A 14,767-nucleotide genomic window follows, 5' to 3' on the forward strand; every position below is an offset into this window, starting at 1 on the left:
CTGCTTCCGTTACGAAGCTGAGCCCATGGCTACAGGCCAGCATCCGAGAGGCTTAAGAAGCGGATTCAGTAGAGCCAGTCTCGATTTTTAAGAACAGAAAAAGAAGAAAAAAGTCCTCAAGGACTCTAAAGAGTTCAAACACATCAGGCCTGGCAGGTACTTTTCGGTGAAAGCTGTGATAACCTTTTTAATACAGAGCTGGCAGCAGCTGGATGGAGTGAAAGGTGCTGTGCATTCATTTTAGACATTGAGGTCCTCTTAAAGCACCTCACAACTATATGCTTCATCTGTAGGAACAGAAATTGGCTGGTAAATTCTTAAGCATTTTTAGACATTTTTTTTACTGTGACCTGAAACTTTAGTCCCACCTAGCTTTCAGCAAAGATAGCCTAAAGCACCTCAAGCTTCCATTGTCTCTCATCTTTAATAGATACTATAGATATGACTGGTCTAAACTTCAAACCATCACTGTGCTTGGGAGCTGATCCATATTCACCAGAGCATCCAGAGCAGCATATTTTGCTCCTTCTAAAACATTCTGAGTTGTTTCTGTTGGGTGCAGATCTCCTGATCTCAAAAGGATCAAAACGAACATCTCCCAAAAGGATCAAAACGAACATCTCCCAAAAGGATCAAAACGAACATCTCCCAAAAGGATCAAAACGAACATCTCCCAAAAGGATCAAAACGAACATCTCCCAGAAGCCTCCCCCTACTCTTACAGCAGGGAATGGGAGACTGGCTTCAAACTTGTGTGCTCTCCTAGGACAGACTTCTATTGATTGTTACTTGACAGAAGCATGTGAGCAGGAGAATGACATGAAAACACCACCCCTACAGCAAAGACAAATGTGAAACAAGGCCTAGGGGACAGAAGAGTACATACCGCATGCAAAACTTACAGCAAGTTAAGCAATGCTGTTACTTAAATACAGTATCAGCTGCACAGCAAACTACCTGCTCTATGCCACAAGAGCAGAAATAGGACTGTAGAGTGCTGCCAACACAGACACTCCCTCCCCAGGTGAGCAGGCAATTATTCAGGCAGGAGCCAGCATCCTTCTCAAGCGCTTAATGCAGTAAAGCACTGAAACAGTAATTTCATTTCAGGATTTTGATGCACAGGCATCCCTGCGCTGCTGAGAAACCAGGTACAGTACAGCTCTGTTCCTACAGGAGCTCTTTAACAAATCCTGGGTAGGATGACTCACCCACGCACATGTACTCCAGACTACAAGGTGGTCATTTCTGGAGCAGAAACCTCCATTAATTTCTGCCATATCCATTTGACTGCCCTGTTGCTTCCCTCTTCATCTCCCTCCCACCCTTCCTTTTAAGCAGTTCCAGTTCAGCTTAGACTAATGCGTTACTCGGTATGACTGGTTTCCTGAGCTCTGCGTGGGACTCTCCTCCTGCTGGTCCACTGCAGAGTACCTAGAGGTACCCCACAATAACCACTGTTTGCATCAAAAAACACGTATTCTCATTTCCTCTGAAGTCAGTTTTAAAACACTGGCCCCTAAATAAATCACTTGCAGACATTAATGCATTTCAAACACAGCTTATTAATGTTTTTTGTACGCGGTAGGCATTTATCTAACTCAACTGAAATAGGTTCTTCCCAAAGACGTGTTTGAAAGAAAAGGTGGGCACAGTCTGGATAAGCTCACATACCAGGCAGGAGGGGCTGTCCTGTCATCCCCATGGGAGCCATCCCTAGATTGTTCATCGCAGTGGTCCAGGCAGTTGGGTCTGACATTGGCAAGCCCATCAGAATGGAGTCGAGGCTTAGATTTCTGCCACCATCTGCTGAGAGGAAAAAAAGTGGTTAAGAGCTCAGTGCATATCTTAGCTCTTCTGCAGAGCATACGTTGCCCAGCACGGCTCTGCAGTATCAGCATCCAAAACCATGTTTGAACCTAACACATAGGAAAGAGCCAAATGAAAAAAAAAAACCCCACAGTTCTGTCCCTCTTGTGTAGACGAGATTTTACGGAAGCAAGGTCTATGAAAACACTGCCTTCCAAGAGCATCTGAATAAATTATGGTTTATCCACTGCAATCAACAGCTCTAAGGGGCCTTAAAGGAACACTGATTAAAGGTAAAGGGTACGCTTTGATTCCTCCCAAGAGATTTTTGAACAAAGGACAAATATTCAGGTATAAATTGTCATAGTTGCACTGGATTTAACAGAGATGGCCAGTCTGTTCCAGCAGAGAGCACTTCCGCTGCCATTTGAAGACATCTCTCCTCCACGCTAAAAGGGGAAAGAAGCAAAGAACAACGTCATGCTGCTAACAGCAGCAGTACCAGTGTTATTTACTCAAGGTCTAGCAGAGTTATCTGGCAATCCAGATGGAATCATTAACATTATACAAACATGTGGCTTAATTAAGCATTCAAATCTTCTTCAGTGATTTAGCTGGGTCAACCATGCCTTTAGCTGGTTACTTCCATGTACCACAGAGACATACTGCTTGTTCTTTTTGTTTGCACAGGTTTTAACTAGAGGTGCCCAAATGCAAAAATACCTGATTTCAAAAAGGAAAAAAAAATGCTTAGCACAAGGTTAGCTCTGCACAGGGAAAAAAAAACAAAACCAAAAAACAATCCCCACACAAACTTTTTTTTCTTGTGGAAAAACACAGAAGGACTCATCCAGTTCAAAAAAGCCAACAGCCAGTGCCCAGGGCATTCTTCTGCTGAGGAGAAAAGATAGAGCTTGAGATAGCTGCCCAAATCAGAGCAAGGACACCAAACCTGGCCACCTGCAGTCACAGAGCTGTCTCACATGCCATCTTCCTGATGAAGCTTTCATAAAATGAATGCTTGTTTGAAAAAAATCTGGCTTTGACAACGGGGGGCAGCAGGGGGAGTATCAACAGTGTTACTGACAGAAGCTGTATGAAAACATTCCCAGCTCTGATCTGAAACTCAGCAGAGTTGATATTCTCCCATCTCATATAACCCGTAACACAACCTAGTGCACAGCCTCCCAAAGCTCTCTTGAAGCTCTCCATAACACACCAGTAGGAGGACATTTACTGACCATTTTTCTCACCCCGTGATTTAATGATTCAGAATTTCCATTTCCCACCCTGTTCCACCACTCCTCTCTTCTTGGCCTCAGAAAGGGGACAAGAGATCAGTTCACCTTCCTGAGATGCCACCTCTACGCCCCTGGTGAGAAGTCTCCCTCCGCACTGACCCATCTTCTGCTAACCACCCAACCCATGTATTCCTTGGGCCATCTCCAAAATCCTCATCTCCCACGCCCAACTTAAATGAAGCACTGCCAAGGTCGAACACTCAGCCTTGGCTTCATCTTTCCCTCCTGTCACTGCCAGTCCCACCACCCTTTGCAGTACAGTCACCCGTTTCACTTCCTACATTAGCCAAGCTCTACACACTAGCCCAGTGCCAACACTGGAGTTAACCTATGTACAAAATACCACCTGCACACCCTATTTTATTCTTATCTGACAGACCTTATTGATTGGGGGAAAACAGAACATCCTTTGAAATAGCTCAGACCTAATGCTCAACAGTCAGCAGGCTCAGTCAAGTCAAATGTGAATTAAAGCAGCATGAATAGAAGAACATACTACACCCCCAAAAAAGGAAAATTCAGCTCTCTAGCTGTCAGTGATGAAATCTAACTTCAAGTATGATCTTTGGAATAAGACTGACTACTCTAGGGTCATAGCAACGTGTTGCAATACAGTTAGATAGATGGCAACACCACAGGCAGGATCTACAGCACATCACAGCCTGTGAGCGAAGGAAATGAGTACTTAATTACAGTATTTGTTCACCAATTAGAGGCAGTAACACTATTGTGAACTCAACAGATCACACTAACTTGCATTTTATTATGACAACATGCTCATCCACTGCTTTTTAAGTGGGAAAAACATGCACAAGAACATCCATTTTGCCTGAACATAAGGACACTAACAAATTTATTCCTTTCAGACTTGTATAAATCTCTAATCCTCAGCATTATCTACTTACTTAAAGGGGGCTTGTAAGAAAGATGGGGACAGACGTTTTAACAGGGCCTGTTGCAATAGGACAAGGGGGAATGGTTTTAAACTGAAAGAGGGCAGATTCAGACTAGATATAAGGAAGAAATGTTTTACGATGAGGGTGAGACACTGGCACAGGTTGTCCAGAGAGGTGGTAGATGCCCCATCCCTGGCAACATTCAAGGTCAGGTTGGACGGGGCTCTGAGCAACCTGGTCTAGTGAAAGATGTCCCTACCCATGGCAGGGGGGCTGGACTAGACGGTCTTTGAAGGTCCCTCCCAACCCAGACCCTTCTGTGATTCTATGATCTCCCTCAGTCATGTTTCAAACAATCAGCTTCTGCAACCTGTGGCCCACCTCTCCTGAAAAAAAACCAATGCTGATCTGTCCCAGTTTTGTAACTCCTTTGTTTCAGGAGATCTGGGACAAGCCTGAACTTTAGTTATCGCATTCGTCTGTCAATGTGAGAGCGCACAGGCTACCAGGTCAGGCACAAAGAGAAAGAAACAGAGGATACCAAAGACGAGAAACGGGGTTACCAGGTTGGAGTTGCTAGTTCAAAGGAAAGAAATGAAATCAAAGATTAAAAAAGGAAGCACCAACATGAAAGGAGAAGGCAGCAATGCAGTGAGACCATGGATCATCCCACTGCACAAGGGTGAAAAGCTGAGAGCTCCCTTGCTGAGAGGTCCAGTAAGCATCTGTCCAGAAGAGACTGCACTGGGGTGACATGCAAAACAGTGCTTCGCCTACTTATTCCAAGCATACCTGTCCAGAACCATACGTATTATTCAACAAATAAGATGACTGCATGTTATTCAAGTTGTGCGAGTCCTGGTCTCACATCTCTGCGTCCAAATGCCCAAATGAAAACAACATTTTGATTTCGCGATCACAATGTGGGCAGCTGAAGGTTGTGCCAGAACAAGGCTGCCCCGACTGCAGAAATCCTGCCAGCAGGGTCAGGGTACTGAAAGTCGCCCTGTTACAGTGCACTGCACGGCTCAGCCTGAAGAACTTGGATATTTGCCGTTTCCGACAGTAACGATCAGATTTTGATGCTTAAAAAGCAGATCTGCACTGAAACAATCCAGCGCAGGAGAAACGCAGGTTGTCTGTGTACCCAGCATGTGCAAGAGGCACGTGAGACATTTAAGGACCTCCAGATGTATAAAGGAAACACGCAAAATAACGAAAGGAACAAAATAAACTCCTGACTCTACCCACTTCCAACAGTCCTAGATGCCTTCTTTGGGGCAGGTGACAGTCCCATATCTACATTATCTGTACTCGCAAGCTGACTTAAGTCTCCCATCAGCTGGGATACATCTGATAGCAGAGAGGCAAAACCACCACCTCCTTCCCAGAGGGACAAAGGAGGTTTCCTCCAAAGTCCTCCTTCTCCACCTCTGAACAGCCCCCACATCTGCTTCACACACCTCTGGGAATGGTACCCAAGCGCAAGGTACATACATTTGGAAGGCAAGGTACCAACATGCCATCAATGTTACCTGAATCCCAAGGGAAGCACTCGGGCTGTCATGCCTCCGAGGGACCTCTGGCGTTCATAGCTTCTTGGTACAGAACAGAGAAATCACAATTTTATAGCGTGTGACACTACACATTGCAAAACTGAAGTCACACTTACGTCTTGTTCCACAGTTGGACAAAATCTCTACAAGGAGGTGAGAAAGCTATCTGCCTGCCGACTGCATCACAGAGACAACAGGATCTCAAAAAAGGAAAAGGAGTCCTGCTTTGGCTGCAAGGAGATATCTTAGGGCACTTCATCTTAGCTGAATCAAGAAATGAGGATGTAGAAGGGTTAACACGGCAGATATTTGTAACCAAAAAAAGCTTATCAGAGATAATCTAGAGAGAAAAATAGAAAGAGGCTGCAAAAAAGAGTATTTTCTCAAGGGATTATAAAGGAGACAGTTCGTTCAAACACAAATGAGAAGGGGAAGGGCAGGGAGGGAGAAGGAGACACATTAGAAGGACAGGATAAGCCTCGGCCAAGAGGCTAAGCTCCACAGTCCCAGTGGAGCTCTCCTGTGCTCTCACTATCAGCATCTCAAAACCATTCCTAAACTGTGCTGGACTATTATCTGTAAAGTTCCGGGTCTTCCTTCAAATTTCCTTTAAAGGATTTTTCTCTTCAGGGAAACAGAGTTGGAGTTTTTCTCTACGCAGTTACATTGCAACCCCTCTTTCTGCGACTGTGTTTTGCACATCGCCCTCCCTCAGCGAGATGGCTGCCTGCTGCAAAACGGCACTTCTGCCTCCGGTCCAGCCTGGTCCTTCCCCTCCTGCTCCTGGCATCTCCCTATGGAAAAGTCACACAGCTAAGTCCCACAGACTGCTATTTACATGATGTATATAACATCTCATCTTCACGGCATGAGCAGATGCCGTGTTTCCCCAGTCGCACTGATGGGATTGCAGCTTTCAACCACAATATAATCTGCAAATACGTTATTCCTTCTGTTTTTTTTCCAATCACTCTGTGAGAAATGCAAGGAAAATTTCTTAGATACCAGCTTCAGTAGGACTCCTAGATCTGATATTACAACATCATAAGCTATTATCAGCCATTTAAAAATTTGCTTTTATTACATTACCTTAAACATTAACATCTCCAGTCATTCAGGCTGATCTGCTTATTATGCTTTTCATTATGGTCATGATTTTAATATTGAGATATTGTCCAATTAGAAAAAAAAGGATAAATCTATTGGGACAGGTATAGAGATTCCACAATGCTTAAAAAAAAAAAATTACAAAAGTTGCTTTTGTTTTGCACAGAAACAGCAACGAGCACTCACCCAAAGCCATGCAAGCATGGAACCACGAACACTGGTCTGACTGCAAGCAGTACCAGACCACAACTTCATTTCCATCTGTCCACCTTCTGCATTAACACCTCAGCATAGCGACTGTTTTCGGTCTACGCTTATGTGGATGCCTTCTCTATTGCCAGCCACCGAGCTGCCACTCGGCTCACCTGGAGGAACGTTTGCTCTCTTCCTCTTCTTGCCCGGATCGCTTCCATTCTCGGCTGGGCCTTCCGACACCCGCGGGCCAGCAGCGCTGCCGAACTGCAGAGATTTGTTGTTGCTGGCAGGATCAAAGGACAGATGGTTTAAGCCTAAAATAGAAAAATACACTCAGAGACTTTCTTTAAATTGGTTTGCGATGCTTCAGGATGACAGTAGTAAAAGAAATGCCCGCTCCCAGGTACAAGTAGCCCCTCAGGCCCCTAGAGGGATCGTGCCTCCAGTTTATTGCCCCCAGCTACGCCCGATCTTAATGTTACACTGATACCGCTTTAAAATACTACTCGCAAACATTAATCCCAACACCCACACAAATCAAACTGTTTGATAGTGTAAACAAGGGGTGCATCTCCCCTGTGTTGTACAGTATTTCAACATTTGGAAATTCAGAGGCCAGAATTACTTTTCTATTTTTTCCCATCCAGGAATACATTTTTAATAGTTAAGTTTCACGCAATTTATTACCAGTTGTGAATTCACCTGGAATTATTTACTAGCAAAAAACAGGGCACATCTTAGATGATCTTCAAAAACATAAGGTGCTATGGCAATTTTTATTCAAGGAGTCTGGCAAGCAGTTGCCCCTCTTCGTAGCCGAGGAAGGGTGCTCTGCAACGCGCATCCCCGCAGAGGGGAGCTCACAGACCCAGCCACCTGGACCGAACTCCTCCTCAGGCAAGCACTCCAGACAAACTTCTTCAGCCTCAGAGCTCAAGTTCCCTCTCCCCTACCCCGCAGCACAGGAACAGGTTTTCCTTTGCAGCACCGACTCGTCTCGAATTCCCACTCCATCAGCCCTCAGCCACAGCACCACCCGCCCCGTGTGCTGGGTGCAGGCTGACGAGAGCCGCAGGAGATGCTGGCAGTGCCTCCATACACTCATTTTAAGAGTCACGGCACTCAAAGACAGAGCGCCTTGAGTCCTGTTGCTCAGAGTTTGCTATTGATGGAGCAGATCTACCGATGAGTTAGGTTTACTCAAGAATAAAATTACATTGACCCATACAAATTAATGTTTTGCAGCTTCCAGTGTATTTCCTAATTCAAGGTATTTCATCCATTTCAGAGTAATTCTGTGCTAAACCATCTTTCAGATGATCACCCTCCACAGATCTGTGGTGGACAAATTGCAGGTGATGGTCAATTAAGTTATGTGCCAGCAGAATGCGGTCCCAACCATTCCTAGCTCTCTAAAATGGTCTGTTTCTTAAAACTACAGGTATCAAGAAAAAAGTACTTTGTAAACAATTCCAAATTACCAGATGCGTCAAACCTAAAGCTTTAAGTATGCAATTAATCACAGCAAGTTTTAGAGAGGTATACTGCCCTTAATTGAGCACTGAGTTCATTATTCCACCTTCTGTCATAGTCAGCACTTGCAGGGATGCAAGACTGAAGGGACATTAAAATATCCAGTTTGATTTATCTTTGTCTCAGCAAACTCACTCTGAACAGTCAACAGGGGAAAAAAAAAAACAAATCCTTTTTGTGGACCCATATAAAGTGATAAAAATAGCTACATTTCTGCTAAGGTATGCCTGCGTTCCTGGGGGGAAAGTCTGCAGAACTACAGGAGTACCAAAGATGACAATTATGCCGTCTCAATGCACTGATGGGCCAAGGCATTTGTACCAAACCTTTCTCTAGACACACTGCAGCATCGTGATTTCTATTCTAGAGGATTCCACTTCCAAGAACTTGTTAATAAACACGGTTGCTGTGTACGGCTGTAAATAGACAAGAGAGTGGATACAGAGAGCCTGAAGGAGCTCTTCTCTTAGCTACTGAAAGGTGAGAATGCAAGAAGAAGCCAAAAAACTAAGTACTATTCGGCTGGCAACAACAATAGTCACGCCCGACTACGCAAGATGCCTACAATGCTGTTTCTTAAATACCCCAAAGTCAAAATATCACTGAGGTCATGAGGGCTCAGGAAAACAAATCTCAAATGCAGCAGGTTAAAAATAGAGAGAGGCCGTGTGCAGCAAAGAAATACGGAGAACAGAAAAGGAGCAATTGTAAGATTTACTTCTATTATTATCCAGCTGATGGAAAAGGCAATATTAAACTTAAAAGCGTGTTTTCCCATGCTTGGGCGGATGGAATGATGCAGACAAGCAGCGATCCAGCCGGACACTCGTGCTGCCAGGCCTGAAATGGATAGATGCCCTGCTCTGACTGAAGGTGACATGCCATACAGACACTCGGCGTTAACCAACACCTGAATGTTAATGTACACCACGCAATTGATTATTTTCTAACCCACTGAAGAGCAAAGGTAGCTACTTACTCCAATTATTCCCATCATCAGTTTGAGCTAGGATGCTTGATTACGCACTGCGGTATAGGAGAAGCACTCAGATGCTGCATCTGCTCTGATGACTGTGCTGGGGAGGGAGGCAGCCATCTCCAGTCGAGCTGAGCTAACAAGGAGTGAAAAACTACTGGCATTCTTTGCAAAAAGAATTTGTTAAAAGAATTTTGGAAAAAAACCCCAAAAACCAGGTTCCTTAGCTACAGGACAAACACTGGGGTCTACAGGAAGCAAAGGAAGTTCTACAGCCAGCACCCCTGCCAGTTAGGTCATGAGTTAAGCCCTAGAAAGTGCCTGAACCAGCTGAAGAGCTCACACCAGACCAGAAGGGAGGCAGCCCTGCTCCCTCCGAGCTGCCCAACACACCCCGTACCCCCCTGCCAGCCCTGGAGACCTCCTGTGGTCTGATTCAGCTCACACCCCGGGCAGAAATTCATGCAGCTCCTGGGAAGTGGATAATGTTCTGCTAAGATTAGCATATCCAGGTTGCTCACAGGCGGCTCCAACCCTAACCTGACACATATAGGAAGGAGCAGAAACAGACCTACAAATGCTCTTGTCTTCAGCATCAGGTCCCGTGACCCTGACTATCACCGCCTCCCCATCGCAAACGAAGCACCGCATAGCTGCACACCAGCAGGCAACTTGCTACGGACCAGCTGTGGGCCAGCAATGCCTCTCCTGCTTTCAGCATGCAGATTAACAAGAGGAGACCTATAAAAGGAGGAGAAAAGACCATGGTGACAGAGAACTTAAACAGTAATTAATAAGGACTTGTTTTCTTCTTGTCTTATATAATTTCTACCTGAAAACATCCAGACCTCAGGGGCTGGCACTAAACACTGCCCCAAAGGCAGCTACCTGAAGAGCAATTAAAAAAGGAAAGAAAGGTATGTTCCTGGAATTGATCAAGCCCTGTGAAAAGCCCAGGAGGTCAGCTCAGTAATTAAAATTCTCCTCCGGGTTATCTCCTGCACCAAAAGGTCAACCTGTTCATGACAACTTGTTTAAACAGCTGGTGAGGAACCAAGGGGAAGTGGAGGCTGGTGCGACTGCGAGTAAAACACTCTGGAACAGGCACAGGAACACTGACTTGGAGACGGGACAGACACTGTCCCAAAGCTCCTAGAGTCGTTCTCAAGTGAGGGTGATTAGCAGCAGCAGGCTAAGCCTGCAGCACAGTCTCTTCCAGGCATTATATGTCATTAGGAAGAGATGGAGTAAGGAAATCTCAACTCAGCCCCCCAGTCTCTCCCTTCTCAGCTGGTCCTCACCGTAAGTTTCACTGCAGCGCTAAGAACCTGTCAAATCTGCTCTGCAGCACGGGGGCGAGTTTGCAGTGCTGGCACCAACCTCTAGCAGCACAAACGCAGACAGGAGCTACTGTGAGTGCCCAAGGACCAGCAGCAGAGCTTGGGAAACATCCTCCAAAATGAGTACTACAAAGTTTGAAACAGGACCGGTTGCCTAAAAGGATGAAGTTCATCACGTGCAAGAGGATGAGGTGGGTATGAGCTGCAACCCGACAAGGAACATGGAGACATGTTCACCTTGTGTTACCTGCCAACGCCCTGGGCTGAGCAGCAGGCCAGGAATCGCTGGGTGCCCACCCACAAAGTTGACTTTTTCAAAGGAAGAGTCACACCAGAAAAGGCTGCAGTGAAGTAAGAGCCAGTTCTTCATTTGGACCTGCATGTATCAAAGCAGTCACACAAGTTTTTAATCTGATGTCACTTACTTCAAAGCCAATCTTCCTTGCCAGCAAGGAAAGGCCTATTGCAGAGTTAAAACTATTAGGTTATGCGATGAAAGCTCACCTGCACACACACAAAGGAGCAGAGAGAGACAGTGACGGGTGAGGGAACCTGAATAATACCTGACTCAACTCCTCCCAGGCCCATCACAGGAGAGCCATCAGTCCATTAAAGCCCATATCCACAAGCCCAGAGGAGCACAATGGCAGGTGGGAAGCCAAATTACAGACGCACAGGAAGGACACCCCTCGTAGAACAGCCCCAGCCCCAGCGTCCATCCCAAGGCTGTCCCAGGAGAGCCTCAGCCCCAGCAGCCAGGGCATGAAACCCATCCAGATGAGCTAAGGCCAAAGCACCTTCCAGACATGTACATGCTGTGCCATCGTTCAGAGAGACCTAAGGGGAGTCTCCGTACCTTCGAGGCTGCGCTCTCTCTTCATACAATACAGAGGAAGCCTTGATTACCACCTTTTGAAGAGCTAGACTTAAAGTCTCATCTTCTAACACTATTTTAAAAGTTGATACCATTTTGGATATACTCCACTGAGCTGCTCAAACACAGCCTTAAACCTTAAGATGAGAATGCTATCTTTAGAGAGGGGTTCCTCCTCCACTGTGGACATACAGGCGTACTGACTCTAAACCATGTCAAAGCTGGTGCTCTACTCCATAAAAATAAACGCTATCCAAAAATAGGTAGCAGTTTGTAATGCATCTCATGTCCTGCTGAATCATTGGGACCTGTGTTTGTGACACTTCAAGTTTCCCACCACAACGTCTCATGTAGTCTCAACCTGCAACTTCAGCGGCTTTTCCCCACATGCAAGCGGATACCAAGGTCTCCAAGAAAAGTGTTGTTCTCACAGACACACAGCTCTGAGGGCCTTGACAAAAAGCCTGTCCCCTGTCAAACACTAAATTACACCGTACACGCACCGACGTTTCCTTGCAGTGCTACAGCCCTGGGTTGCACTGTGATCCTTCCTCTCTACTCTCCTCAGAGAAGCTGGGGGAGGGCTTAAGTTTGGGGGCTTTGTTGGTTTTTTTAAACAAAGTAAATCGAGGAAACTATTTTACTCTTAGATTTTGGGGGTCACACTTACCACAGAGGAACTGCGGTGTCCAGACAGCGTGTTCTGTCAGGGTCATGAAACTACTGGGCATATCGCTAGTAGGTCCAAAGCTCTCTCAAATAAAGCAAAACTCTGCTCAAGAATTCAGGTCAGAACAGACAGGTGAGTGGGGACTCACTGGGAAACCCAACCGTTCTCTTCTCTAGAAGCAAATCACAGAGTATTTCTCATTGGAAGGGAGCTCTGGTGATCATCTAGTCCAACCCCCCTGCTCAAAGCAGTGTCAGCTCCTGCAGGTTGCTCAGGGCACTGTCCAGTTGGGTCCTGAATATCTCCAAGGACAGAGACTCCACCACCTCTCTGGGTAACCCATTCCAGTGCTTGACCACCCTCACAGCAAGCAGAGTTTTCTCATGTTTGAATTTCCTGCATTTTGATGTGTGTCCTTTGACCTTTCACTGGGCACCACTGAGAAGATTCTGACTTCATCATCTTTACTCTTTCCCATCAACATGTACTTAAACACATCGATGACACTCCCTCTGCCCTCACCCCAAGCCTTCTCTTCTCCCGGTTACACAATCCCAGCTCGCTCAGACTCTCCTCGCTAACAGATACTCCAACCCCTTCACTACACTAAGTGCCCTTCATCGGGCCCACTCCAGAACGTCCGTGCCTCCCTGGAACTGGGGAGCCCTGGACACAGCACTCCAGGCGTGACCCCACCAGCGCTGAGGGGAAGGATCTCCTCCCTGGACCCGCTGGCAATGCTCAGCCTAACGCAGCCCCGGACGCTGCTGACCTCCTTTGCCGCAAGGTATGTTGTTGGCTCGTGATCAACTCGATGTCAACCAGAACACTCAAGACTTTTTCCACAAAGCTGCTTTGCAGCAGTTTGTCCCCAGCGTGTACCGGTGCGTGGGGTCATTCCTCCCCGAGGTGGGAGACTCTCATCATAGGAACTGCCTAAGGGTGACAGTAACATAAGTTAAAGTTCAGTGGAGTGGTTTTTGGGGGAAGTCAGGTGAAGTCAAGTGTGAGATCGGTGACTACCTAAAGGATGAGGATGCGTTCAGCTCAGCATTACTTCAACAAATGCATTTCTAATTACCAACACGCATGCACTACCTGCAAGAGACATGGGCAAAACCTAGCAAAAGCATTATAAAGACAACCAGAGACACTCCTGGGAGAACGGACTGTGGACTTGCTCCAGCCACTTCATGAGTACCCCACTTCCAAAAAAAATTATTATTTATGGGCTCTCGATTAAAGGTAATCAGATATGCTCTCTGACAGATGCAACACATGATCCCCAGGGGTGAATGCAGCAATATTTTTTGTGCTGGTACAAATTCATGGTGTCAGATTAATGCTCCAAGGTGACCACACCGGGCGTGATTAAGGCACCAGTACCAGGAATCCAGATCCAGGCTCACCGCCTCATCAAGCCACAGCTTAGGTCATCCTATCTGAGAGACCACACCAAGATCAGCAAAGAGGTCAGAGTTAAAACCCTCCTTTTGTCCCCACTGGAGGATTTTGTTTTGTTTTCAACCTCAAGCCATTTAACAACAGTCATGTCTTACACAGCAATCCTAAAACAGCCCACACCAGTACAATGAAGAGACAAGAGTATGAACGAAACCAAAACCTGTTATATTGCTCTCAGAATTCCAGAATAAGCGATTGACTTTCCTATAGCCTTTTTTCCAATTGATACCTCACAGGCCAACGATGCACTTTGAGGCAGTGCTGAGGCAGCAAAGATTCCTTCCTGTGAATCCCTGCATTAGGATGTCAGATTTAAAGAGCTAAAATGCAATTGCTTCAAATCAAGCTTCGTGTCCGAAAACATTACCAAACTGCATGAGGAAAGGAGGAAAATTTGCACCCCTGCTGTGAAACTTCATCCCAATTTATGGCTTTTTTTCTTCCAAGCCAATTATTTCTCAACACAAGCACTGGTTTAGAGCTACCCTTCTCATTTGATACGCTCCTCCATAGGGCCTAAACCTCTTCAAAAGGTAGAAATAGGACCTTCTTGGTTTTAAAGCTAACCCTTGCATTCACAACTTCATTATGGCATGCAGAGCACATGGTACGAGTGCTCTGGAAGAGAAGCTCATTATTGTCCTTATACAGCCCCAGACTAGAATTCCACAAGTCAGAAATATTGAGAAGTTACAGAAAATGGAAGTTGATGAGATCATGAACTGCAACATATTTTTCTTTGCAGGCACAGGCTGGAAACTGAGTAGCTCCTTCACAAGCCATAAACAAAAATAATGTATTTTCTGGGTAGTGTTGTCTAGAAACAGCGCTAGAGAGGATGCAGTTATTCTTAGTCCCACTCACACGAGAGATCCCGGTAGCTCCTCCAACAAGGACTTCCAGGATCCCAAGACCTACTTCCACAGGGAAGCTTTGCTCTCACTTCCCCAAGATGGAGAAAGAGAAAATGACCCACGAAAGGAAAGGCAGGCAATGGAAGGCAGCACAAAAAGTGGGCACCTTGCTGGCTGCTCTCCTGCAGTATG

The 14,767-nt window shown here is 45.9% G+C and overlaps 1 protein-coding gene across 6 annotated transcripts in view; it reads right to left on the bottom strand.

Annotated features, from left to right (window-relative positions):
• Nucleotides 1-14,767, bottom strand: part of ENOX2 (ecto-NOX disulfide-thiol exchanger 2) — a 55,038-nt gene that overhangs the window by 34,453 nt on the left and 5,818 nt on the right. For 4 of the 6 annotated variants that reach the window (XR_012675648.1, XM_075162619.1, XM_075162617.1 and 1 more), the window contains 2 exons: nt 7,035-7,178; nt 1,675-1,809 (listed from right to left, as the gene is read on the bottom strand). Coding sequence is in view for 3 of the 6 variants with exons in the window: in XM_075162617.1 (XP_075018718.1) it covers nt 1,675-1,809; nt 7,035-7,178 (279 nt within the window). In the remaining 3 variants the exon portion in view is untranslated. Of the gene's footprint in view, nt 1-1,674; nt 1,810-7,034; nt 7,179-14,767 lie in introns of those variants that run through there. The other 2 variants (XM_075162618.1, XM_075162616.1) reach the window with 1 other exon arrangement.

Source organism: Calonectris borealis, chromosome 13 (genome assembly GCF_964195595.1).
Source record: "Calonectris borealis chromosome 13, bCalBor7.hap1.2, whole genome shotgun sequence".
Lineage (NCBI taxonomy): Eukaryota > Metazoa > Chordata > Aves > Procellariiformes > Procellariidae > Calonectris > Calonectris borealis.